We start from the raw sequence: 27,912 nt of genomic DNA, 5'->3' as shown, positions 1-27,912 counted from the left end.
CAGTGTATTAGAGTGAAATTAATACAAAAAAAATCATTATTGAAGCTTTATTTTAAACAAGTAAAACATTCATTGGACTGTAATGAGAATTAGACAGACAGCAAAGGAGAATATGTTCTGACATTTTTGTATGAGCCACTGTAACTAAACTTAACAAAATGGCTACAAACTACAAATAAGGAGACAGTGGATATATCATATGGGCAGTATAAAAAGATGTTTCCTAAAATAAGTCTAATTGTAATACAATTAATTCCAAGTGTTTCAGTTCAAAAATCATGAGAAATCTACTAGAACACAGCAATGTCTGTACACATTATACTAAAATACTGCACTCATTTGAAACACTTTGCACAGTGTAATATTAACTGGAAACGTATGTCTGAATATAGTAAAAACAACTATTTGTCTTTGTCTCAACAAAGGTTAGTTATACTGAGGACTAACAACACTTAAAATATAAATAGGGACAGCTTTTGTTTATGAATTTATTTAACAAAAAGCATGATAAATCAAAAGTATTTTGAATTGTCAGCTTAAGCTACTCTTCCAGATCATTTCTTACGGCTTACAGTGACTGCAACATTTCATAGCAAGGACAAAGTAAGGGTGACCAAAGTGTTAAGGAACATGTTTACCTGATATCTTGAGTGATAAGAATACTTGTGTCAAGTATCTCCTCTTACCCATGCATGGTGCTTTGTGATCTAGTATGTACTAGAGCAAAGGCAGGGAGGGGCAGAGTTAGCGGGCCACGTTAAGAGATTTGGTGTGGGCCAGACAGGAGACTAAGTCCCTGGGTCAGAGTGCTTTAGTAATAGGTGGATACCAGGTGGATGCCAGGCCCTGCAAGAGCCTACCCATAAGTACTGCACAAGTACTGCACATCCTTAGCTGGGCATCCTAGACACAGTTCCTGTTTTTACCAACACATTGAAAAAACAAAGAAATAAAAATCTTTTCACACAGAACATTAATTCTACAAGCATTCATGCACAAGTAGTTTGCAAATATTCCAAGCAAAGTGATAATGATAAGGAACTATTCTTAAACTAAGCTACACAAACCACCAACCACCAGCCGTTCATCACGTGCTGGCAGACTTGTCATTGGAGAATAAGGCACATGACGATGCTGAGGCACAAGTGTGGTAGTGCAGAGAAGACAATGGAGACAGAAACGTGTGCTGAGGAAAAGGCTTTTAGCTTGTGTCTCTAAGTGGGATGTTGTATTTTCCACAGTGTCCATAGCACTTTCCTCTCCCTTGCTTTTGCTTCGATTCCTCCCTCTATTTTCCGTAAAACTTCTTATTGAGCAAGAAGATGAGGAGATTGACGTTGATAGTAGCCCTATCAAAAAGCTTCATCACTGCAACACCTTCATATTGCAGCTGGAGAAGATCCTGAGGGAAAGAAACAGACATACTGTTGTAATCTCATCAATCAAAATGTTGCTACACAGACAGTGACATGATCCTGCTCGCCCTTGTCCACATGTCATACCTGGTATTCTAACATCAACGTCTCCAGGTGTACTCCCATGAACTTGGCCTTCACATCGAACACTCCAACAGCTTCTGATGGCGAGATCTCAAAGATGACATTCTTAAACCTGAGAAAAGGGCAGAGAAAACAAGGTGAATACCTTTTGAGCATACAGTACATCTATTTGCACTATACAGGATAAGTTTAGTTATTGATTGACTGATTGATCTTACTGGTTGGTCTGAAGGTCCTCTATCTCGATGAGCACGCCCTTTTCATGCAGACGAGCAGCGGTGTATTTCTGAGACACTTGTTTACTCTTCTTGGCCTTGGCGTCACCGGGTTTCTTAGATAGTCTGAGGAGAGAAGAAGAGATCGGTTTGTACAGACAATGTTTACTTGCTTCCACCCACCCTATAAGACAGACCCAGAACAGGAAGAACCACGCAGGTTCAGGTATCTACTCAATATCAAGAGGATCTGATGGGGCATGTTGAGTTTTAACATTGCATGTTGAATGTAGGCTCGGAAATCATAGATACTACTGGAGAAGGACTCCAGTATGAGATGTGATAATGGGAGTTGATGCCAATACTTACTTTCCCTTGCTGGCCAGGTTGTCCATGCAGGTTTTGATGTACTGGTTGTAGTAGTCAATCTGCACATTGTAGAAGGCGGTTTTGGAGTTGAGGGCAGTGTTTGTCTGCTGCAGCTTCACTAGTTCCGCCTTCCTTCGCTGGCGATACCTTCGCTGATTTCTGATGTCCTGGAATGAAGCCGCAAACCCATATTACGCCAGAATAAACATCAATCTCAAACTAAATCATTATATAAACATAACTTTACACACACAACATACACAACAAAGCACTACAGTAAGAGAGCGCTACCTTGGCAATGTCGTTGATGAGGTCCTGGTAACGGTTCTCAGGGTGCACCTTGCCCAGCTCCGCAAGCCTCTCCAGGTTGCTCCTAATCTTGTCCTTCTTTCCCTGCAGTGTCAGGCTGTCGTCCACCACCGGCTTGGCCCGTTTCATCTTCTCAGGGGTCTTGGCATCTCGAATCGCCCTCCTCTGCATCGCACGCTGATACTCCACTTCCTGTCAGGCAGAGACATGACTGTGTTCATGTAGCATCGTGCAACTCAAAAGGTCAAAGGTGATCTTTTAGGGTGGTAAGTAAAGAAAAACCACCACCCCTCTTTCCATCCCACTGACCTGTTCTGGGCTGGCTGAAGACTCCAAGATCTCAGTCAGAGTCTCTCCCGGCTGGAAACGGATGACGTCCACGATCAGCCTCTTGGTGCTGAAGAGAGAGGGTAGAGATCAGAGGTGTTAGAATGGGTCTAGAGGATCAGATCCGGCGAAGAGGCTAGTTCATCTCTGAATGACCAGGAGAGATTCCTACTTGATCAGAAGGGTCTTGGCATCCATTTCTGCGTTGGCCTCTCCGGGGAGGTCAAATTTGTTGGTGAGGGTGAGGGACACCTCAGCCTTCCCCATCATCTCCTGGTTGGGGTCACCAGGGGGAGAGGGCTCTCACCTGCAGAGGGGAGGGGGGGGGGGGGTTAGGGTCCTTCACACAATAGGGAGAGCTGGACCTTGGTAGGAGTGATTAAGCGCAGGAGAGACCATCACCAGGGGAAACAATACTCACCGATGAGGGCCTCGATGGAGGGCACCTCTCCCAGGTCCTCCAGCAGCTCGTGGATTGGGTCGTTATGGTCTGGAGCTATGGCATCCTGGTGCTCCAGCAAGAGCTGCAGAGAGGAGGATATCAGAGACATGGACACACAAAGATGAAGAATGAACAGAAGAGGAGAGACTAGATGGAAGAATGAACAGAAGAGGAGAGACTAGATGGAAGAATGAACAGAAGAGGAGAGACGAGATGGAAGAGTGGGGAGAGAGAGAGTGGGGAGGGAGAGAGAGAGTGGGGAGGGGGAGAGAGAGAGAGAGAGGGGAGAGAGAGAGAGTGGGGAGAGAGAGAGAGTGGGGAGAGAGAGAGAGTGGGGAGAGAGAGAGAGAGAGAGAGAGAGAGAGAGAGAGAGAGAGAGAGAGAGAGAGAGAGAGAGAGAGAGAGAGAGAGAGAGAGAGAGAGAGAGAGAGAGAGAGAAAAGAGGATTGGAAGAGAAGAGATTGGTGCGGGGAGAAGAAAGACTGTGCCAACTGACCGTGTGTGTGTTGATGACTTCTCCAATGGATATGTAGATAACAGGTTTGGTTAGAGTGACCAGGTCAGAGTACTCATCCACGTTGAACTTGTCTTCCAATGATGGGACGTCGCATGCTGACAAAAAGAATCGCCTACAGTGAAGAAGAAGAATGGAGTGCAGACAGGAACATAAACAACCAAGAGTAAAACAAACTACAGAAGAGGAAGATGGACCAGGGAGAAAGGTCAGTCAAAGGTGCATCAGTCCCACCTGAACTTCTGGTAGGAGCTGCTGAGGTACTCATTGATGGGGTTCAGGTGGGCGTTGTCTCCCAGGAACATTTTATTGGATGCCGCATGCTGCAGCATCTTAGCGATAGACCCCAGGTTGCGTCTCTGGTCTGTGGTCAGCTGACCTCCAGCCGACAAGTCGATGATGTCGAAAGCATCAGGAGCCACGATGGCTGGGTTCATGTAGCGATAGTACAACAGGTTCCCCACGATCTAGAACACAGAAAGACAACACAGTGTTCAGATTTCTGACATCCATAGACATGCAATGTAGGGAGTGTTTTGTAAGCAGGTGAGAGGAGAGCTAAGACAGGTGGGGCTCACCTTGTTAGCGAAGGCAGAGAAGAGACTCATCCCCCAGAGAGGAGAGATGGCTGGAGTAGGCAGGGAGTGAGGAAAAATCAAAGGGGAGTACAGGATACAAGAGGCTGGGAAGCCAGAAACAAAATGAGAACAAAAGACAAACGAGAGAAAGATTGCGTAAAATGGAGGATAGTAGAAGAGAGAGAAACAACTTTCAGTCGAGAGAAAGCAAGAAAAAGTGAAGCCCACCAGAATACCAGGCAGTAGAACAGAGGAAAGCTGGAGGCTGTGTTTAAGCAGTATGAGGGTGTATGAGGGTATTCAGGGTGAGGGAAACAGACCTTGACCAGCTCATCTTCTGTGGCATCGGGAAACTTCTCGTTGAGGGTGTCCTTCAGCACCTTGGAGATGTAACGCATCCCATATCTGCCATACAGAACACAAGCCCAGCTTTACTCTCAGCATCTTCAGTCCAATGGGAGTAGGACTCTGGTAGGACTCCACAAAGTATACACACAAAACGTACAAAAGTTCAGTACTTACGGGATTTTATCTACAGAGGAAATTATGGCGGACAGGAACTTGTCTGTCACGTTCCTCATGTTCTTGATAGAGGCTTCCAAGCGTGTCCTCACCTCCTCATGACTCATAGCTTGTTCTGGCGTCACTTCATAAGGAAGCTTACTGTGAGGGAGGGGGTCAGAGGTCATCAGTAAACAGGCAAAACTAACAGCAGCTTTCACTATGGTAGAAAATGAAGCCAGTGTCATGGACCAGGCCTCCTCTTGTACCTGGCCTCTCCTGTCTGTGTCTCCATCTGGTTGACCCAGTTCTTGTAGATGTCCACTGGGTCAGTCTTGATGTTCAGCGTTTTGTCCTCCATGATCTCCTTGACAACAGGCGCTAGGATCTGCCGCAGAGCGTTCTGGCCGCGAGCCCCACGGTTAAAGCTAACCACCATCTTGATGACCGTGGGGTTGCCAGTGACGATCTCCTGGAGCTGGTCCACTTTGGATCTGAGGACACACATAATACATGTGAGTGAGAAGTCATGGGCAATGTTATAAAGCAACACAAAAGTCAAAAGAAACAATGGTGTCTTCCTAGCAAGGAATTGTTGTAACATGTCAAAAAGTGTATCAATTGTCTTCTCACTTGATCTCCTCTTGCAGTGCCGTCTTGAAGAGCTTGAGCAGAAGGTACTCCTCTCCTCTGGTTGGAGGCGTAGTTGTACAGGGTGAAGATGACCGTGTCCATGAACTTGGTGGACTTATTCTGGGGCATCTGGAAGATCAGCTTGGCCAGGTAGGTGGGATTTGTCTGAGAAGAAGACGGAGCAGAGACGCTTCACAGATTACAGGAGATACAACGGTCACGAGATACAACTTCATTGTATCTGAAGTTGTAGAGAAATCTGTATAATATCTCTTCTGGTTAACCCTAGCAACACAAATGACACTTAAAACAGCCATAGGCCTTCACTAGGGTCCTGCTGTCATTCACCATACCTGTAGTAGGTAGAAGAGATACTGGTAGGCCTCTAGCTTAATCCTCTTCTCCTTACTCAGGGCCTTAAGGCCTCCCTTCTGCTTGTTCATCATGTCAGACAATTGGCTCTTGTTCTTCTTGCTAAGCTTCTTGCTGTGGGACACCACCTCCTGCAGGGTGATCTTATTCTTCACCAGAAGGCCAATCTTGATGTCCATCAAGTTCAGGTCGTTCTCCAGCTGTTGATTGGAGCGGATGTTGGTGACCACTTCCTCTCGCAGTCTCATCAGGTCCAGCTCTTCCTGGAAGTCCTGGTCACTCTGGTCCAGCAGGTGCACAAACTTACGCACCACTGCCATGGGAGGGTCGTCCGCGTTGACTGGAAGTACACATTTCACATGAGTTTCACGCTGACCAAGCTGACCATTTCAATCCTGTCATTCATTGTTTGTGTCAGTCCAGGTCATTGTGAACCCAGTTTAAAGCACGAATCATATCAAGAGGACTTCTTTGGAAGTCTACTATGAACACGTCCTCTACTCACTGAGTGTCTTGTAATCATCCCTGGCTTTGTTGGCTCGAATGAAGGCTTGTATCTTCACCACCTCATTGATCTGCAGAAGAGTAAACAGTGTTGACTTGTTAGATCAATACCAGATGGAAAGCCACAGACATCTTCTGTGCTGCAGGGGGTGGATGACCCAAGACATTTACACAGCTTCATGATAATCTAGACTCGTAAAAACCTAAAAGAGTCCAAGAGCAAATGTCACTGGATATGTCAGAAGAGGGCTCCATGTCGAGGGGCTCCATGCATGCATGACAGCGTCTCTGTTTACTCTGCATGTTAATCCTTCACGTTAAGCTCATCTGCATTTAAAGAATTGTGCAAAGCTACTCACATGGTCTTTGAAGTACTTCAGGCGGTCTTTGTATTTCTTGCGAGCTTGATGCATCCGAACCATTGCCTGAATCTGAAAAACATCAATACTCAGTTTCAAGCTGAATGCTTGTGTACTTCTACTAATTAGTGTACAGTAAAGTAGCTTTGTGTTTACTGCATTGATGTTACTGCTAACTGTATAAATAAATTATCACAAACACTGTTCTTTGTCATCAAGATATTGAGAGCCTCGAGCTTTCGGTCGAATCTACAAAGGGAACAGCCAGGCAACTTTGTGTGGGCCAACCTGACTTACCTTGATTGCGTCGTCATTGTGGTTCTTCAGGTACTGCTTCCTGTCTCGGAAGTGCTTCCTCTGCTTGAAACCCCTCCAGTGAGCCTGGGAGAGTTCACCAGATAAACAGGTCAGACTGTTGCATCTTTTGTAATATTTAGGATTTAGTACATATTAAAATAAAATGTATTTAGGGTCAATACTGGCTTTTTATTAGCTTTTGTCATGATATGCCCCCCTTGTGTTCTTTTTCTGCCGCTCTTGTCTTGGAGACATAACGATATAACAAACACTTATGCGTAGTCTTGTATGTTATACAGTTACACAGATCCAAACTCCTGGGTGGTTGTGTATATGACCTGATGTAATCTTGCAGTAAAGGGTGTGGCCTTTGAATGACCCTGAGGTTTGTCTCACCTGAATGCAGTTGACGGATGGTTCCTGGGACTTCAGGAAGTCAAGCCGCTCCTTCCGGCCGTTCCTCACCAGGTAGCCACGGCAACGAGCCTGCAGCTTAGCGATCAGACTCTCATTGGCCAGCCACAGCTGCTCTCGGTTATAAGCGGTGGTTACCCCGGAAACCACAGACTGTTGGATAACAAAGAAAGTGAAAGCGTAAGAGCTTCTTCATTGCTAACTATTAGAGCTGATAGCTACTGAAGGCTGTGGGTTTGTACATAATCCCCTAAGGACTGTCCATCGCTACACTGTCTCATCAGAGAGCAGTCTGGTGCTGATCTGAGGGCTGGCCTACCTGGATGTTGTCCTTGTCCAGATGGGTGTTGTTCTGGACAAAGCCCTCGGGCTCCACCCAGGTGCCCTCTCTGGTGCTCATGTTGTAGTAGTAGTTGTGTCCTCCCTTCACCCAGTGCTTCATCCACTCACTTCCGTTATCCCCTGAGGAGAGGCACAGACACCTCCACAGGTTAACTCTGCCCATTTTGGCCAACCACCCCACCCCGTCCCTCAATCCATCCATCTATCCATTCATTCATCAGCCATGGTCTCCTTACCCTCTTTCTTCTTGTCCTCCTTGATCTTGGCCAGGTCATCCTGGTAGTTCTGGCTACACTCTGGTGTGACGCCGTAGAGTCCGACCCCAGGAGAGCGCAGGGCGGCCAGGGTCTGAGACGCATCGCCGCTGTCCACCGCCTCGTTGATACCCTGGATGGCCTGCGAGACTGAGGGAGGAGAAACAAGGGCATCATACACACTCCTCCCGTAGGGGCCTACAACACAGAGGGGGTTTTATGCATTTGAAATTGTGCATCATTCTTACATTGCAGTGCATCCTGGGTATCTTTATTGGCCATAAGTATGGCATTCTGGATCTCATCAAGCCACAGCACAGCAGAGGGATCCTGGGTCTCCTGGAGGAAGAAAATACACACACTATAAATAACAGCGTGAAGACAATATAGTAAATACACACTGCACGTAACAGCCTGAAGCCATGTTTCAACACAGTATTGGAGATCTGCATACAGCTGGAACCAAAGCTGTGGAGGAGCACACAGCCTTATGTTCCAACTAACAAGTGTCGTTCCACTGAACGGCCACTTGAGGGCACTCTGTTTCTTTTGAAGGAGCCTGGGTTTGCTAAGCCACAACCACACCATCAGGAAACCAAAGGACATGCCTACGCAGAAGTGTCACACAGGTGTCACTCCGTTTGTCTCACAGCAACCCCAGGAGTACAAAGATACTGATGCACACAGTAGAAGATATGCACTTGCAGAGTCAGCAAATACCAAGGCAGCTTGGCTTACAAAAACAGGTAGAATTTTGTAAGCCTCAATGACAAGGTATGTCATTGAATACATGAAACTTGTTTTCCAGTCATCATCTAATTTTACTTGACCTACTTAAGGATGATTTGCTAAGTCAAAGTATGACCTGACCAAGTCAAGAACATTCCCCCACTCCTGAAGTCACGGTAGACTGCCAATGTAGTTGCAGATGACAACCACCAGATAGCGCCCCTCCCTCCTCCCCATTGTCTGCTGCGGCTGGTATCCGGAGTGAGGAGACTAGGCAATTAATTGGCCCGACAGGACAGGCCCCTCTTTGTGCCTCACGCCCGCTTTCCCCGCCCCTTCTTGTCAGTTTCAGTAAAGGTGAGGGGGGCAGGGGAGAGTTTACAGATACCCAAACAAAAAGGTGGGGCTCCTCATGAGCATGTCCTAGCATACACTAGCTACTAAATCAAGGAGTCAGGTGGCTGAGCGGTTAGGGAATTGGGCTAGTAATCAGAAGGTGGCCAGTTTGATACCTGGCCGTGCCAAATGACTTTGTGTCCTTGTGCAAGGCACTTCACCCTACTTGCCTCGGGGGAATGTCCCTGTACTTACTGTAAGTCGCTCTGGATAAGAGTGTCTGCTAAATGACTAAATGTAAATCCCCCACAGATCTTTATTTGCATTGAACATAGACTTGGGACATTACATTTGAAAATAATTAGAGTTAATTGCTATTTATTTTCCCCAGCAGTGATTCAACAGCCACTGAGGGCAGGTGGCACAGCAAGGGTGTGGTGCCAATGTGGGCAGGGGAGCTTCAGGGCGTTTCACTGTCGAACAACAGAGTACAACAAACTACTGCTGATTAGAAAATAGGAAGTGAAAGCTGGCGCTGTGGGCAGTTGGCTAATCCTTCGTTCACAGTGCTGTATCTCAGTGGTTAAATGCTTAACGGTGCGATCAGATTTCCTGAGTCAAGTTGTTATGACATATTAGTGTTGAATTATGAAAAAACTAAAACCAAACACATAGTCCTACTCCTCACCCAGAAGTGCACGCCTCACTGATGACATGAGGGTCAGGGTCAAGTAAGACCGTTGCTCAATGAGGCTAGTTACACATGCAACACAAGCCCATGAGGAAGACAATCCCAACACAGATAATAAAGTCCAGATAAGTCAGTGATGCTCCATGACCTGCAGACACTTGGGGAGAACTATACCCCCCCTGCACATCAGATGTGAAACACATGACAGCAAGCCTTTGAAATCCAGCAGAAACTTCCTGATTTAACCACTTCCCTTTGTCGTTGTATTTATCTATATCTCTATACCTACCTCTAATTATCTGTCTATGAACCGCTGACCAATACAGTATCTTCAACCTACCAGTGACACATCAGTAATGAATGGGTGTGTGTGTGTGTGTATGTGTGTGGGGAGGGGGGAGAGTCTAGGGACAGCCTATAGCATATTGCCTAACAAGTCGAACAACAGTGTGGTTCCCATTGAGAGGAGCCTGCCTAAGGTAATGGTCAGCTTTCTTCCCTTTTAAGGAAGCAGACTGGTAGCCTAGCCTTGTTATTTCCTATAGCTGTGAAAAAAGAGCAGGAAAATAACTTGCTTTCTTTCCCCCCCTCCCCAACGCTACCCCCCCCCGCCCCTCTCTCCCCCCCCCCCCCCCCCCCCCCCCCCTCTCTCTCTCTCTCTCTTTCTCTCTCTCTGACCAGGGAAATGAGGCTTGGCAACAAACAAGCATCATGTTCTCATTTCAGGACAGGAGAACTCCACGTCTGACCGATGGATCATGACGAGCAAAGCATTCCAGCCAACCTGGCTGAAAATACCATAATGGATTTCACAAACACACAGAAACAGGACATTGAAGTAAGCATACTTAATTTACCATCTAAACTACCACAAGGACTAATAAGACAGGGATCCAGAAGAAAAAAAAACCTACTGCAAGATTTATTCCATTACTGGTCTCCAAACTTTTTAAATATTTTATACCTACTGTGTAATTCTGCAATAAAAGACAAACTCGCCAACACAGTGGAAAGAACTGATCGTTCAGCCGAAGCTTCGGCCCACTAGAAACTCTCATGACTTCCTGTGCAGGTGCATTTGCTTCTATCCAGCCCTCAGTTAAGCTGCTGCTGTGCGGAACCATCTGTGGTAAACCATGCCCTGCATCTGACCTCTGACCTTAGCAGCAGCCCAACCATGTCAGTTCCATCATCTGTAGGAAACACACTCCAAATAAGGTGCTCCAACAGTGACATCATACTTGGAACCACTACAGAGACATGCAGGTACAAGAGTCACGTTCATCACCTCACCATGGCAAGATAACACAGGTCAAATACACAGACAGAGGCTGCATGGGTGTGTATCTAATCTCACTCCCCAGTGACAAGGAGTCTCTGTGAACACTGAGAACAGCTAATTGTCTGGGCTATAAAGAGAGCCACACAGTTTGAATAACAGACAGTGCAAAAAAAAGGGCCCCACACTATTTCAGTCTTTGCTTTGTTGTTACGCTGACAGACTTGGCGACAACATCGAAATTGGGCTGGAGACCAGAACAGGGGGATGAAGGGAGGAGTGGAAGAGAAAGAAGGAGACAGAGGGCGGGAGGGGATAAAGATGACCTAGAGAGACGTGGGAGAGATACAGGAAGTGAGTGGGCGCAGACAGAGACAGAGCGAGCATGATTCCACTATGACATCATTAAGGGCGGGGGGAGAGGGGGTGAGGTGTCATGTGGGGATGAGAGAGCTGAATCACATGGAGCTCTCTCTGTGCTTCTGGGGAAGTTCCTAGAGAAAAAAAACACTTGGCCCACAACCTAATGATATTGCTGAAGCAGAGGTAAGATGTTTAATTTGAATGTCTACATGTGGACTGTTGTCCACATGAAGACATTCAAACTGTGCAGAAATGTAAATAATGGTTGCATAACCTGTATATTCTCTTAACAATGGAAGTACCTACCCCCATTGAACATCAATAGCCATTTGCCGTGTACAATAGGCCAATGGCAATAGTGCGATCCCATGAATTCAATACCATGACGATACGTTGTCCTTCATCACAGTGAGGTAACTCTAGTCAAGCTGTGTTTGCATAATAAACCACATGTTTGCCTACTGCCCAAGCATCATTCTGACCTTCGCTAAACTCCTGCGGGCATCCGGACACTGAAGGCTCATCTCTGACCAAACAAGTCCTGTAATGATAAACGGTCTCTCTATTCACTGATAAACAATGGGCTCTGATAGAATCTCACCACCAGATGGGAGCTGAAAGGTCCAGCCCTCAGTCAACTCATTTTATCCACAATAAGGACACCAAGACTTTGGGAGTCCCCTGAAACGCTTATTGTATATTATTGTATAAGTGTGTGTGACTGTGCCTGTTTCTCTGTGTATATGTGCGTATGTGTGTGCAGTTTGAGCATGTGTGTGTGTGTGTGTGCATGTGCACTTACATGTGCCTTCTCTCTTCGAGCCTCCAGCAGTTTGTCATAGTAGTGCTGGGCCACAGAGGGGTCCACGTCGGTCAGCTTGGCCGAGGGGTCCTGGAGGGCCTCCAGGGTCTTCGGAGGGTCCCCTTCATCCAGAGCCTCGTTGATCTGACCGATGGCTGCAATACCTGCACACACAAACCCAAGGCCTAGGCATGGTGGCTGACATACAAAGCATTCAAAGGCTAAAGAGATTCTTTAACACTCTGAAAAGGGAATGGGAAAATGTTTTTGACTCACTGACTGCTTATTCTGAGGAAAATTGAAGATTTGATCCAGCTAAAATTCAATACTTAAGTTGATACAAGACCACAGGATATAGGGTAACAATAACATTTTAAAAAGAGAGAGGTCTTGTGTGTATGTGTGTGCATGTGTGTGTGTGTGTGTGTGTGTGCATATCACTCACGTTCATGCTCCTCCTGTATAGTCAGATTGACCTGGTCTATGCAAGCTTGGATGTCGTTCCAGGTGAGATAGTCACATCCCTGCTCCCTGGCTGCTGCCTTTAGACGCATCAGCTCGTCCATGTACCTGGTGGGCAGGGGTGAGGGCCATGTCATCTCTCAGCAACAGCAGACCAGGGACAGACTATCTCCGTGTCAGTGAGCGTGCGCATACCTCTGTGCGTATTCGTCCTCCACGTTACTTAGTCCTGTAACAGAACTGGCCAGCTGTCTCCACAGGGTCGCCCTGTCACCCACATCAAGCGCTCTGTTCATCAGGACCACCGACGACAGCATCTCCACGGCAACCAGCAGCTCTGGGTGAGACAGGGATCCCTGGGAAACACAGTGAAGACATGTTGTGCTTATCAGCTCACTAACACACTCGCTAACAGGCAATAATACAGATAATACAGAGTGTGTGTGTGGGGGGGAGGCTTATATGTGTGTGTGTGTGTGTGGGGGGGGTGGGGGAGGAGGCTTGTGTGTGCATTTATGAATGCGTGCACGTGTTTGTGCATGTACCTGTGTGTGTGTGTGTTTGTGTGCGTACCTCCGGGCTCTGCTGCTGCAGGCTGGCCAGCTCCCTCTGGTAGAGGTCGGCAGCGCTGGGGTAGACCTCGGGCAGCTGGGCGTCAGGGTTCATGAGCTCAGCTACCGTCTGCTCTGGCACGCCGGCCGTGATGGCAGCGTTGATCCTCTCCACGGCTAGCAACACTGAACACACAGCACACAGACGGTGAGAAGCGCACCGGACGCACGCAAAATACAGACGTCAGATCCCCCACGTCTCGTCACTCGACCCCTATGCTCATCCCCACCGGGGAGGTTCCCAAACGGGATGGCTTACTCTTCTGGTAGCCTTCGGCAAAGTCGTTTGCGACGTCGACTCCGCTCTGCAGCTCATCTTTGGTTAAGGCGTCTCCTGGAGCGGCCTGAGAAAGAAAGGTTCGCGGTTTTAAAAGAGGAATGCACCTCGACTTGACTGTGTGTGTGGTCAGAGCTGTGACTCAGCTCTTCCTACCTGGTCTTTGTTCTCACGGTCGGCCATCAGCTGCTTGAGGTACCAGCCCTTGTTCTGGGACTGGAGGCCGTGTAGGCCCAAAGCCTGGGTCCGGAGTGCGTCATACAGCCTGTCCTCATCACCACTCAGCAGGGCCTGCTCTGCCAAACTCAGGGCACTGGACACTGATGGGAAGAAGATAGGTAGTGAGGACTGTGCTTTGGTGTATGTGTGTGTGCTTCAGCGGTTTGTGTGTGCGTGTGTGTGTGACACTTACAGTTGACCTTGTTGACATTGCCCTGGATCTCAGCCTGTGTCAGCAACTCCTCGTAGACGTCCCTCTCTGCGTCAGCATTCTCCCCCAGCTAGACCGGCAGCAAGAACAACATCAGGCTCACCACACACCCACACCCACACACACACACACACACACACACAACTGCAACACAACACTGCTCCCAGGTATCATTCTCTGTCTGCTACATGTACATTCAGAGGGGGTCAGATGTCCTACCCGCTTGCGTGAGTTGGCCACCTTCTCTCCCTTGGCTTGGTAGAGCATGTCCTGGTAGTGCTGGGCAGAGCCCTGGTCCAGCTGGACCAGCATGGCGTTGGGGTTCTGCATGGCCGCTATGGTGCCCTCCGGCACCCCGTGGTCGATGGCATCATTAATGGCGATGACAGCAGCGTGTACTAGGGAGAGGGGAGGATGGTCATCAACTGGACTCGGGTATAATGTCTGCTTGTGGCTACTGACTGGGCTGTACTCTTCCACACACAGAAGAAACAAGTGTTTCTTTCGTGAAAGTAATGTAATCATTTAATCAACATTATGCAATGCGAGTCCTGTTTCATGTGAGCTGACGTCGTCATGTAAACATTTGCGGGATGCCCGTGATGCTCAAACCCTTAGACCCCACCCCCTAATGTTCAACCCATCCTTAACCACGCCCCCCGATAGCTCTACCCCTTAGCCCTCCCCCCTGAAGCTCAAAGTCTTAGCCCCGCCCCCCTGATGTCTGAGCTGTGCTCACATGCTGCCTCGTCCACTGAGAGCTCATTGGCCAGGATCCCGCCAATCTTGCTGAAAGCGGGCATCTGGATTCCATACTTCTCCAGCTCACTCTTCATGTTGTTGATCTCCTCCTCTGAGAGAGAGGGAAAGAGAGGGGGGGAAATCCACAGAGGGGAGAGATGAGAGAGAAGGATGAGTCTGGGCCAGCCAGGCCGGTGTGGGATAGTCAGATCACTGGCTTAGGAGTGAACAGAGCGGGAACACAAACGACAGGAAAAACTCAAGAGTCACTAATGAGTTTCACATTGCCCTGCAGACTGGTGCCTAGGGAAAATCCCTGACAGCACTGCTGCTACTGAAGCATTAGGGGCCTACCAAACACAACACCACGCTGTTCACTCTTCCTCACTGATGCCTGTGTGCCTTTACACTCTGGAAATACCATGAGTCACTGTGCTGCCTTTAGCATCCAGCATTTACCATGTTTAAGATACAGTCCTGCCAGGGGGGCAAGTTATGTTGGTTTTCTAAAATATCTGAAGTGGTGTGTGACTGAAGGGTTATGGATAGAAACAAAAGACACACACTCACCAGTAAAATCCACCTTTCCGTACAAGTCCTGGATCTGAGGGGCGAGGCCGAGCTTGAACAGGTACAGGCTAGGTAGAGACAGGTGAAATGGAGAGTTATCCAAGAACAAGGCCAGGGCAGAAGCCATTTCCAACGTAGACTTGGCAGGTCATTACAGGCTGGGTGTGTATGACAGTAAAGGTAGAAACACAATTACACTCCACTCCTGCTTTTCTATTGCCAGTCTGCTCATAACCGGTCTGCTGGAACAGTTTTCTGGCATCTGTGTGCCACATTGGGCAGGAGATGGGGGGGGGGGGGGGGGGGGGGGGGGGGGCAGGGCAGGAGGTCTCTTAAAGTCAACAACAAGCCAGTCATGTAGTCTACAGAACACACATACATAGACGCACACACACGCACGCACACACCCCCCTCTCTCTCTTCTACCTCCTGCCCCCCTTGGCCATTACCCAGGCCCTGCTCTGTTTTGTTGGTTGACTTCCTGACTCCAGAGGCCTGATTTACAGCCTCTGGGTTTCTCATCCATTTTACTTTTGACTGGACCATTTTATAAAAACGGCAGCATAGCAGTCGTGGGAGTTTTTCACTGCCGTTTGGTGCAGAATGCCTCTCGACGGGCAAACGGGCCCGTTCACCTCACAAAAGTGAACTCAAGTGAGTTGAAGATATTCAGAAGACAAGTGTAAGTGAATCTGCATTTTCAGATTCACACACCCAAGTAATCTAGAGAAACACTCATAGGCTGATGGAGGAATTTAAGCACTGGTGAAAGAGGAAGTGTTTTGTGACCCGAGCCTTCAGTAGTTCATGTTTCCATGTTTTTTGTGGAGCTGACATGAAATGGGAGGAATTGGGAGCATGTGACTGTGACTTCAGTACTACATTTTAGAAAAACATCATGACATCACTCTGACAACGTCCTGAATGGAGGATGACGAGGAACCATGGGTGGTGGCACCGTACCGTCCAGTGTGTTCCAGAATGTGGGGGAGATTTTGTGGGAGGGCAGATACATGAACGCGTGTGTGTGTTTGTGTGTCAGTTTGTGGGTGGGTGTGCTACCTCAGGGCATGTATGCAGTAGATGCATCGTGGCATGTTTTTCCTGTCGTAGATATCTGTGGTCTCCGGGTAGAAGATCTGAAAGGGTCACATGGATCAGGTTGGTTACAAGGCAGGGAGGGGTTCCAGACATGTCCCCGCATGCACCACAGGAGTAGGTTTGTAAGGCAACATGAAGGATTGCGCAACAAAGAAACATTGTCTCCTGGTATTGTCATTCAGAGAGTGAAAGAGGCTTGAGATAGATCAGCTGTCGTCCTGGGTGAGTGTGTGAGTGTGTGTTCACCCACCTTTGGAAGACCCTTCTCTGTCATGGCATTCAGCCACTGGATGACATTGTCTGTGTGTCTGAAGTGGAGCCCTGTGGCCTGTAGAAAAGAAACACACACACAATAAACACAAACGTATACACTTATATACACAGACGTCATTCACTCTTTACAAAGTCTGACTCAATCATGGAGACATCTTATTTTTAGAAGTGTTTGACTGGAGAAGCCCCCTCATCAGTGTTAGGTGCGGGGTCAGGGTGTTGATTGGGGTGCGAGGTGATGGCGGTAGGCTCAGGGGGCGTGGTTAAGGGACAGGGTCAGGCCTTCACCTTGTAGCGGGTCTGCTCGCGGTCATAGATCTTCTTGATGGACACGGTGCGAGGGGCAAAGAAGTTCCCCAGTTTGGCCAGGTAGACGCCATTCCTGAGCCCCTCCTCCAGCTCTGTGGTGGGGGGCAGCTCCTCGTCCAGACACGCCTCCATCCACCTGAGAGGAGGCACGACTGACACGTTACAACAGAGCTGAGCGCACACACACACACACATTCAAGACCCACACCAACCCACAACGACCTGGGTGAAACGGGTCAAAAGAATGAGCACACACACACACAGTGACGCCACCACAAACATGAAAACGAGAACACATGCGCTGTGACACTACCACATACATAGTCATGAGAATACACACACACTCTGTAACCCTACCACATATATTTACTCACTGGTGAAGCAGCATGTGAATAGAACATTTACATGAGTTATGTAGCAGCAGAACCAAAAATAAACAATTCTAGAAAATGCTACGCCCCAGTAACTAAGGGCAACAGGAGAGGGAAAAGAAGTTCAAATGACGCTGCGTTGGTTCACTCACTGTGTCTGGGGTGTCAAATACAGCCCACAGATACATGAGGACAGTCCTGTATATGATCCCTCTTGTCCTCGAGACATTTTGACATCTACCTACAAGTGGACTTATTTGTTCTGACGCATCAAGTTGAGTCTGCATGTTTGTGACTCTGTTCATCCTTAACTTCCTACCAAGATTGCATAGAACATAATCATGTGTTTATTCACACAAAATATAAACCTTAACACTTAAAATCATCGTTCTCTCTCCTCCTCCCATCTTCTGAGTTCTTAGCATTCCTTCAGCACAACGTTTTAATTCCCTGAGGTCAGACAAGGAGCCACATTCTTACTGTGAGCATGTTTTAGTCCTGGGCCACCGAGGAACCATGCTGAGGTGACTAGCTATCATACAGACAGGCCAGGGAGAGGTAGCCACACAGACAACCAACAATCTAAATCTAGCCCTGTATTTCTACTGTATTTACCAATGGGTCCGGTAAACACGATGGTGAGTCACACTTCCTACAATATGTCCTTCCTTTGTTGACACAGTGTGATGAACATGTTCTCTGATATGAAATACCTCTGGCTCAGTGGAACATCACAGAGGACAGCGCTGAGGTCAGACAGAGCCCTCAGAGGAGAGCAAACACTCTCCCTCTCTCCTTCCCTCTCCTACAAAAACACTCTCCCACTCCTCTGTAACTCTGGCCTCTGCTTTTTAACCAGGCCACAGCAGGGTGAACTGTATCCTGAATACAACAAAGAGTCTCTCTCCAGCTCTCCCATGCGCACAAACAGGAACTGCAGCAACAGGCTAACTAACCACCAGCTGAAACAACTCCCCCCACAGGAAGTCATGACACAGGGTCTCCAGACACAGGCCTCCTATTCAGACCAACGTGGCCAGCCATGGGGCAGCGGGGCTCGGGTGGGACAGGCAGGGACAACCCCCTCCTTTCACTCTTGCATGGAGCAGTGAAAGGCTCCATATTCCTAGGTATTTTATCAGGGTGACACACCCTGTCCAGCCTAGCACAAACACAGACACACCCTCCTGACATTGCCAGCCAAACTAATTATTTATTGCAAAGGGACTAGCGCCAAGATAAAGTTGTCACCCTGACACATGCAACAAACAAGTCAGACATTAAAAGGTGACCACAACGGAAATGTTGTCTGGAACAGGCATTGCAGATACATTTCACAGGGCTGATTTCCAAGCTGTGAGGTAATGTTGTAGAGGGAGCAAAGTCACTGGAATCCTTTACTTCCTGCACACGACAGGAAGCCTCAGACAGTCAACAGGTCAGAGGTCACTCTAATAGGAAGAGGCCGCTACCTTCCGCTGTCTCTTCAGGAAAGTATACTGACACCTCTCTACTACAGGCACATTCCTACGGGAGGCACTCCTACCGGGACACATTCCTAGACATGACATACTGTAAGAGGCCAGAGGGCTGGAGTGTAATAAGGTGCAGAGAAGACCCAAACGGGGAACAGAGCTGAACCACAACTGGCTCAGCAGCATGATCCAGAGGCCTCTGTTCCAGCTGGAGATCACTGCTCTCCACCAGGAACTAGATGTGTTGCTGAAGAGAAGGAGTCCCTATATCGTGCTCCCTGGTGGAACACCTCCCCCTCCCAGGCCTCTCCCTCAAACCACAAACACACACAACCTGCTTCCTGTTCAGTTCCCATGCCAGAATGATATCCTGTGTTGCCATGATGCATTGTGGTCCTTCCTAAAGTCGACCACAGAGCACTCTCCTCAGGAGAAGGGGACGTGAAGTATCTAACACAAGTGTCTGTGGTTCCTACAGAAACGGACAGGTGGACTCGAACTAGGTATGAGACCTGAGGACAGTGAGAAGGTCAGGGAGAAGATCAAAGAGGCAGAAAGGATGACTGACTACAGACACACCCAAGGCACTAAAAAGGTGGAGAGGTGTTCCTATGTCTCCAGTGCCTAGAGTGTGCGTGCATGTGTGGGTCTGTGCACAGGTATGTTTATATAAGGCCATGCCTGGAAGGGAAAGGCAAATGTGTGGCATGTCTTATCTACATAGAGCACAAACGAGTTTGCTTTTCATGCAGTCGTGCCTCCCCCCCTCCGTCTCCCTCCGTCTCCCTCTCTCCCTCTCTCAGCTCTACAAGTGGTACAGACCTGGTGAGAGAGCTCCAAAGTGTGTCACGTCACCCAGCCGGGAGTTAAAGAGGCAGGGCAAAGCCCAACCTATCTACGTCACAGCCACATATCTACGTCAGATCAAAGACACTTTATATAACCTGCATTCTGTTACTCAGCTGGTACGATGCAAAGACAAAGTAATTTACACATAAAACACTCAGAGTCTGCAGGTAGGTCTGTTCTGATATCTGCAATTGATTTCGCTATTTGTTGCTGTTGTTCCTAAATTCAACAAATTCGAGGGGGTGGAACTTCAGCTCCTTCAGGCGACACGCCCCCCCAGTATCAAGCAAAGAAGCTGATTTTCTCACGATTTCAAAGCCTAATTTAACATACAATTCTTCTGTGGTGTGATGAACTGTGAAAACTAATTTTCAGTTCTGCTTTACAGCATCTTTGGAGGTGAGATGTGACTGGGTTACACAGCAAAAGTATGGACTGCCCCATAACAGTCTCCAATGCAGAGGGAGAATAAGAGAGAGGCTTATGCTTTCCTGCACAGACGATGATTCCAGAGACAAAGCCCACAGAGACGAAGGGAGAGAAGAAAGGGTAGGAGCGAGTGGAAGAGAGGAGAGGATGAGAGTGTGAGCCAAATTACCCATTACATGCTTTACTGCAACACTGGAATTCTGGACTGACTGACCCCTCCCAAGTCTCATACAGTTACTGGGCAGCTGATACACTATTCAATGTGTGTGTGTGTGTGTGTGTGTGTGTGTTGTAAATCAAAAGGACATACAGATGATACAAATACAACTTCTCAGATCTTGGGCTCCTAGCTGGGTGAGAAGCAACCATAGCAGCACCCCCAATCTGCCCCTGCTGCGGTGAGCCGTCAGAGGGGTGTTCTCAGGCTTGTGAGAGGACAGCTCTGTGCTCTGTGGAGCTCCCCTGAAGGCTTCACACAGAGAGCCCATTCATCAGGATGACCCCCAAACATCAGGAGTTACATCCACTGCAATCTTACCACGTCAATCCAGATGATCACACCCAGGGCTGGGGTCCATCCCAGGGCTGGGATCATCCCAGGAGCAGCTCATAGTCTCCGCTCAGCTGTAGTCTCTCTTCCTCCCTCTCCTCAGTGTTATCAGGTGTAGTCTCTCTCTCTCTTTCTCTCTCTGCTGAGTGTTATCAGGTGTAGTCTCTCTCTCTCTCTTTCTCTCTCTCCTCAGTGTTATCAGGTGTAGTCTCTCTCTCTCTTTCTCTCTCTCCTCAGTGTTATCAGGTGTAGTCTCTCCCTCTCCTCAGTGTTATCAGGTGTAGTCTCTCTCTCTCTTTCTCTCTCTCCTCAGTGTTATCAGGTGTAGTCTCTCTCTCTCTTTCTCTCTCTGCTCAGTGTTATCAGGTGTAATCTCTCTCTCCTCAGTGTTATCAGGTGTAGTCTCTCTCTCTTTCCTCAGTGTTATCAGGTGTGGTCTCTCTCCCTGTTATCTACATCTATTCAGCCAGTGGAGTTTACCCCGGGCTTGTATCTAAACCAGAAGGGTGACTTCAAGAACATGCAGCAGCAGCAGCGGCGGCTTCGTAGGCTATTGGCCACTTTATCTATTGTTCTACCCACCTCCCTCTCTCTATCCCTTCCTTCCCTCCCTCTATCATTACACCCCCCCCCCCCCCTTTTCAGAGGCAGGTGGAGAGTCAATAACTCAGAAAATTTCACTCGGCTGTTGTCCTCACAGCTGTAACCTAGCAACAAGAGACAGACTAAAGGTTTTCAACCGACACTAAGACTGGCATACTGTCTAACTTGACCCAACTCGATATCCAATCACAAGAGGCTATCAGAGACATTTCGAAAGACCAAAATAAATCGAATTAAGGAGATGATTATCCTCACTGCTCAGGGAGATCACTTCCCACACCACTCAGGAGATTACATAACTAGCCACTGCAGCATAAAAGCCTGGAAATGAGTTGAAACAGGAAATGATTCTGAAGCTCCCTGTACCTGAGGGAGCTGGTCTGCCAGTGCAACATTCCACACAGAGACACTATAAACAACTCTGGTAATGAAAGGAGAGATCTGGGATATTTACAGTATATTAACAGACTTAGCTGACTTGGTCCTATGCTGGGCACTGTGTGTACGGCTAAGCCTTAGCTTCCCTGCATGACGTGATTTACACATCTAACGACGGTTAGGGCGATGAAGAGAAGCAGAGAAAGAGAAAGAAAGAAGAGAGGGAAAGAAAAGGACATAATAAAGATGTTACCTTGCTGTCTACGAGGTGTGATGTCATACATTCTGACCATAAGTGTCTATTTATTGCAATAGCAACGTAGCTTTACTTCACTGGAAGGATTTTACGCATGCAACAAAAGCTTTTAACTACAAGGTCCTGCCAAAATCAAAGAGATTATGAGAGAGATATGCCTCAAAGGTTTCTTATTTTATTGACTAAACAAACATGTGTACAGTCTTACACACAGAAACAATTGGGCTAAGCCCTCTGGATTCTCTGCAATGCATATTCATCACTGTGAAGAGCAGCGTGTCAGTATGTGACACCCCGGAGGGTTCTGGGCCATGTCAGGTATGAGCAGGTGTGGTTGCAGCTGGAGCTATGGATATAGAACAGTCCTCCCTCCTCACTCTCGCATGCAACAGGACCAGTTCTGTGAATGTGCACCACACAACATACCAGGAATCGCAGTGACATTAGACAATAGTATTCCGAAGAACCTGACACCGACATTCCATTCCCTTTACATTTTAGAACCTTTCATTGAGCAAATATTAGTGTTAGTGTGCTACATGCTCAACACGGTCCTGTACATTACAGTTGTCAGAGTGTTATCAGATTAAGACTAATGGAGCGCATAGTTCTTCTCGACTTTCAATAACCGGACACTCCCATTGCTGGAAGTCCCTCTGGTTCAGTTATCCACGTTACTCTAGGTTTCAGGTGGCTCCGGGAAAGACACGTAGAGAGGAACCACAGTCCTCATTCACCTCAGGCCAGAGTAAACAAAGACTCCCTCACAATCACTGCTCTTACTGGGGCAGCAGGGGAGGGGAGGGAACACACACACAACCTCTCTCTTTCAGGGAGGGCAATCAAGTCCTCCCACACTGTCCCACTGAAACACACTGTCACAAGAAAACACTTAGAACAATTAGCGTTGCAGTGCTGTGAGATCTGTGGCCAACTGACAAGCTCAGGGTGATGAGGAGAGGCTGACTCCCAACAGGGAAAACACAATCTATGTCAGACCTGTTGAACTGAGGTTACCTTGCTCGACTTTCATTTTCTACACAGAAATTCTAGCCTACAGTGTCTGTACCCACACTACAGTACAGTGTCACACTGCAGTGTCTGTGTTTGCACGTTGCTAAGCTTTGAGGTATATCAGCAGAACTATACAGGCACAGCACGGAAATGAGCGTTACTGTATATCTCCAAGGCCTAGTTAGCATAATGACACAGCATACATATCAGTGAGAGAGACAGAGAGAGCGAGAGAGAGAGGAGGGAGGGAACGAGGGAGCGAGAAAGAGGGACAAGGTGACAGGGAGATGAGAGGGATTCGTTCTTTCACCGACAGAACGGTCAGACCAATCAGGAGAGAGACACAAAAACACTGTGATGTGTTTGCTCATGTGAGAAGCATTCTCTTCATACTGCACATTCAGGCATGAGCATACTTCTGTGTCACCTGAAGCTCACTTTCTCCTTAACATGACAGAAAACAATGTGCACCACACACCTTCAAGAAAAGGCTAAAGACGCACTTGTTCCGGGAGTACAACGGTACTTAAGAAAGATTTGTTGGATCCGATAGGTTATTTCCAGGGACACAATGACACTAATTGAGTGACTTGTTGGTTAGTAAAAAAAAAAAAAAAACAGTTTAACTGATATAACTACTTGTACTCGCTGTAAATTATATTATTGTTGCTTGCTTTCCTACAGGTACACTCTCACACTTTTGAGGTTCATGTTGTTTAATTTGTAATTTGTTTACCTACATGCTCTTATGTTTCTTCCTTTTGGCACTTATTTGCTTATCACAATGTATGCTTCATGTTTTGGTTACCCGCAATGTTTTTGGGGCTATCTCGTTGTTTATGATCATTTACCTATGCACTTTTTGTAAAGCTCTCTCTTGGAAGTTGCGTTGGATAAAAGCGTCTGCTAAATGAATAAATGTAATGTAAACCTGAGAATTACAGTACACATGGAATGAAAATATTACATTTTTGCCTGAATATTAACAAACGAAGATATGTCCAAAAGTTAATCTGAGCAGTTAATCTAAAAATTAAAATAGTTTTTTTTAAGCCATCTAAAAAGCATGCAGCATGTAAGTACTGAGGGAGCCCGGGGGTCGGACAGAGAAGAAGAAGAGCGAGAGAAGAAGAGAGGTGAAGAAGAGAGGGATAGGAAGTGAAATCTGAAAGATGAGGGGGAGAGGAGTATACATACACAGCAGAACATACAGTCAAGCCTGCACCGGAACCGGTTACTATGACAACAGCGGGTTTCTGAGATACTAAAATCAACAAGGGACTGAGTCACAGAGTCACTTCCTGTTGCACTTGCTCCTTCCTCTTCTGGGTTAGTGAGTCAACCAAAGTATCTGCAACATAGGCCTACAGAGGTACACACGTTTTACACCCACGAGCACACAAGTGTGCACGTACACACATGCACTGCTCTGCTGACCTCCTGACCATTTTTCTCCATACAGTCTGGTGTCTGAATAAGTGATAGCTGACAAAACCTTACTTGATGAATCTCAACAGAATTTGAGAAATCAAACCATCGAGTCCTCACAGACATACGGAGTTGTCAGTATAGCTCATTGAATATGGTGCTCAAGGAAGTCTGTTATCGGGAACCACCCAGATGTTGAGACAGACGCTGTCTCAACAATTTCAGAATCTCACCCTGCAACGACTGGTCATGCAACACTGTGTCAGAAGGCATATTTAGGAGCAAGTTAGTAGAACACCTATGGAAGGTGAGGGCATGTGAGTCCAGGAGACTTTGCATGCACCTCACTCTTTTTCCTAGACTGTGGTGAGAGTCATCATGTGGCCACATTCACATGTGAGCAGGTGTGAGTATGTTGTAAGGTGTAACTACAGCAGAGAGCAGGGCATAGAGAACAGCAATGGCTGTGACGATGTGTTGTCTCACACACACATTCTCTCTCTCTCTCTCTCTCTCTCTCTCTCTCTCTCTCTCTCTCTCTCTCTCTCTCTCAGGTTGGTGTGTTGTTACCTTTTGGCCTCCTCCAGGTGACAGAGATACTCGTAGGCCATGTTCTGCTGCCTCCTCTCATCCATCTCCTCAGCTGTGAGACGCTCCACTCCATCCAGAACAGCTGTCATCCAACAAACACACCACATTATGCAAACATTCATACTTCTGATGTAAAAAGCTGAAGTTGTGATGATACAAAGCTCAGTTTTGTTGGGGAACTTGAAAACCCAGAGGCCTTGTACAAGTGTACTCAGGCCATCTAACCATCTGCTCCCTGTGTTTGTTAATTCATTTATAAACCATTGAAATAAGTCAGGCTTTCATTGAACTTGCCTAGGTCTACTCAGTGGATTGCCCTTGCTCTAGATAGTTCAACATATACCGCAGGATATACAACGGTAAAATGACCAATGACACAAAGAGGCCGAGAGAGCAAAATGTATATGTAAGGTCGGTATTTAAACAGCCCCTGAGGTTAGTTGCATATATGTGGAATGTTATTTCTGTTGTGGAAGTCATTCTGAGAACCTTAAAACCGTAAGTTACTGGCTCGTTCCTCTGTTAAGGTAGAGGACCAACCGAACACCGACTAACTTTCCAGTAGAAAAGGACTAGACAGCAATAGATCAAAAGGCTAACCTATTGTCTGTTTATCTTTTTTCGAATACAATCTTAATCAGTCTTTGTAAATATAGTCAAATTAAACAAAGTAAGAAATTAGTTCATATGAATGAAAACGCGGAAGTCAGCTCCTACCACGCTCTCAAAAGTTATTTTTTCTTCATAAAACTATACTTCATACTAATTTAAAATTTAGCTTTAAACAGTAGTTTTGCGACTGAACTGACACGCAACTGAGCTGGGCTCAGGCAGAATGTAGCTTAAAAGGTTTCCTTACTTTGGAAATAAAGGTGTGCAAACAAAAAAAAAGTTTCCTTATACTTACACCCATATCTTGGCCGAAGCCCGTCTGCCTCGTCAGAAGTTGACATCCTCTCTAGACAAATCAAATAATCCCCAGTCCCCGGTTAGATTTTGTAAAGTTATAGTTAAGTTTGCACACTTTCGTCCACTTATCTATATGCGAATATAACCAAAAGTTCGGGAAGGCGCTCTCGGCCCTCCTGTTCCTCCACAGTCTAGGCTCAGAATTTTTTCTTCTTCAAAACCTCACTGATGTCATATTGGGTGTGTTCCTTCCTAAATCCAAAAGTATGCGCTTCAGGAAACACCCATCAGTTGATCTACAAAACTGCAGGTGTAGCGCCCTCTGCTGGCCTACAGACAGATTTAGCTCTATTATTAATTTGACAGTAGCAGTGTAATTTCAAACAAGAACATGTTTTGCCTTAGGTCTAACAGAAAAAAATGTAGTGAATGGGTCGGTTGTTTTAGAGATTAATGTAAATCTTGATCCAAATGTCTCTTTCAAGATTGGCCTTGTCAACCATTTGGAACTTCTCAAACATTATCCTCTAATATCTCGGCGAAGGAGTAGGCTATTCTCTTAGGGCCCACTCATACAATAATTTAAGTTAACGTGTTGACAGACTCTAGCAATGTCCCACAATTCATGATAGGACGACTGCTCTACCAGTCTAACAACCTGCCGTTGCAGCATGACCTTACAGGCGGGGCTACCGAGTAGTTAAAAGGGAGAAGGTCCGGTAGTCTGTGAATAGAACGCTAGCTTGTACCTGTAAATCAGACTCTTTCTATATCCTCCCTGTTCTCTTGCGCGACCACCGCACCGCATTCGCCACGTGCCGCATCAGAACCATGGATAGCTCAGGGGTGCTGCGCGGGCTGTTGTGCATCGGCCTCCTGTCAGTGATGTGCCGCGGACAGGCGTCACAAGAAGTTTCATCCGAGGAATTTGGCGCTCAGACATTTGACGCGGCCAACGAAAAAGAACTTGTAAGAAGCCTATATTGTTGGTTTAAATGTAACCTATAACTTTTTTATCTTAAAATGTAAGAACTTTTAAATGTAGCTTAATTCAGCATTAACAACAGCTCTCAATATAAAAAGTTTGATTGAGGAACATAGCCTACGGCTGATGTCACGGTTCAATGTTAAAACTTTCACTCAGTCTGTTTTATTTTCCCTTCACCTCTTTGTAAGTGCACATTTAGGTCATTGTTAACGTTCTTTTCCGACCCCAGATGGATGTGATGGAGACTCTTCTGGGGAAGATGAACCACCGTTTTCCATCCACCGACAAGCGAGGCAGCATCCCAATTGTAAGTACAATCCGTGCCCTCAAGTATTTAGTCGATTTTATTTCAGTGTTTATCACACTTAAACTACCCCAAAAAGTATACTTTATTTCTTTGTGAAAAGTTAATTCTGTTGCAGTTTATTTATTTCGTGTACTATGTCTAAATGTAAGGAATATCCATGAAATATGCAGAGGAAGTCGAATGTTTGGTAATTGTATTCCTTTTGGTTGACCACCTAGACAGTTTTTCTAGTGCTGTTCAATTTAAAGTTTCTATTAAACCAATTAGCAACTCTGAGATGTCAGTAATTAAATGTGAGCCGCAAAATGCCAAATGCTCCTGACTCCAGAGCAATTATAGACTTATCAAGATTGTGACCCTAGCGCTAATTAACTGAAAGAAAGATGCTGAACAACCACAAACATCTCTCCAGCCATAAATCAAACTAATTAAAACTTCACTTAATTTAACCATAGCTTTGAATAATGAACACCATTATTCCATCATAATTAACAGGTTAATTGTGCCATTTGATAAAGCACTCTCCCTCCCTCCCTCTCCCCCTCTCTCACTTTTCCCCTCCCTTCCAGTGTGGGATGCGTGACAGGTGTGCTATGAGACTGGGTCCCCGTATTGGGAAGCTGTGTGATTGCGGCAGGGGCGGCAACTGCAACTCCTACCTCCTTAAATGCATCTAGGCTCCAGGCAGGATAGCTGCCTCACTGTGTGACCACCACAGGCAACAGTCCTGACTCCACTACCAGTCCACATAGGGAGGTATTCTCTAACAACCCCCACTGTGTCCATAACATGCTATGCAGCAACCTCAAGCTGCTATACAGCATTACATAACTTGGGTTAGGTCTATCTGGTCAGTTTATC

General features: G+C 46.8%; 2 protein-coding genes across 2 annotated transcripts; one reads left to right on the top strand and one right to left on the bottom strand.

Moving 5' to 3' along the window:
• Positions 1 to 33: 33 nt before the first annotated feature.
• Positions 34 to 25,952, bottom strand: iqgap1 (IQ motif containing GTPase activating protein 1). The gene is given in 38 exon segments (XM_067249172.1): positions 34 to 1,402; positions 1,503 to 1,611; positions 1,718 to 1,840; positions 2,084 to 2,250; positions 2,375 to 2,584; positions 2,702 to 2,789; positions 2,892 to 3,026; positions 3,122 to 3,243; positions 3,658 to 3,790; positions 3,910 to 4,142; positions 4,574 to 4,658; positions 4,776 to 4,916; positions 5,024 to 5,248; positions 5,388 to 5,440; positions 5,442 to 5,552; positions 5,741 to 6,099; positions 6,265 to 6,334; positions 6,623 to 6,694; positions 6,920 to 7,003; positions 7,316 to 7,486; positions 7,653 to 7,795; positions 7,912 to 8,079; positions 8,178 to 8,268; positions 12,130 to 12,293; positions 12,575 to 12,699; positions 12,787 to 12,947; positions 13,165 to 13,328; positions 13,462 to 13,546; positions 13,636 to 13,799; positions 13,892 to 13,979; positions 14,129 to 14,307; positions 14,649 to 14,762; positions 15,221 to 15,288; positions 16,283 to 16,359; positions 16,572 to 16,649; positions 16,883 to 17,039; positions 24,827 to 24,929; positions 25,755 to 25,952. Coding segments are annotated over 38 exon segments (4,980 nt in total). The 5' UTR covers positions 25,801 to 25,952; the 3' UTR covers positions 34 to 1,288.
• Positions 25,219 to 27,912, top strand: cartl (cocaine- and amphetamine-regulated transcript-like). Its single transcript, XM_067249171.1, is given in 5 exon segments — positions 25,219 to 25,254; positions 25,257 to 25,282; positions 26,584 to 26,725; positions 26,974 to 27,051; positions 27,621 to 27,912. Coding segments are annotated over 5 exon segments (390 nt in total). The 3' UTR covers positions 27,729 to 27,912.

The sequence above is a fragment of the Osmerus mordax genome, chromosome 13 (genome assembly GCF_038355195.1).
Source record: "Osmerus mordax isolate fOsmMor3 chromosome 13, fOsmMor3.pri, whole genome shotgun sequence".
Taxonomy (NCBI): domain Eukaryota; kingdom Metazoa; phylum Chordata; class Actinopteri; order Osmeriformes; family Osmeridae; genus Osmerus; species Osmerus mordax.
Note: the sequence above shows the minus strand (reverse complement) of the source record. Positions and strands in the feature narration are given on the sequence as shown.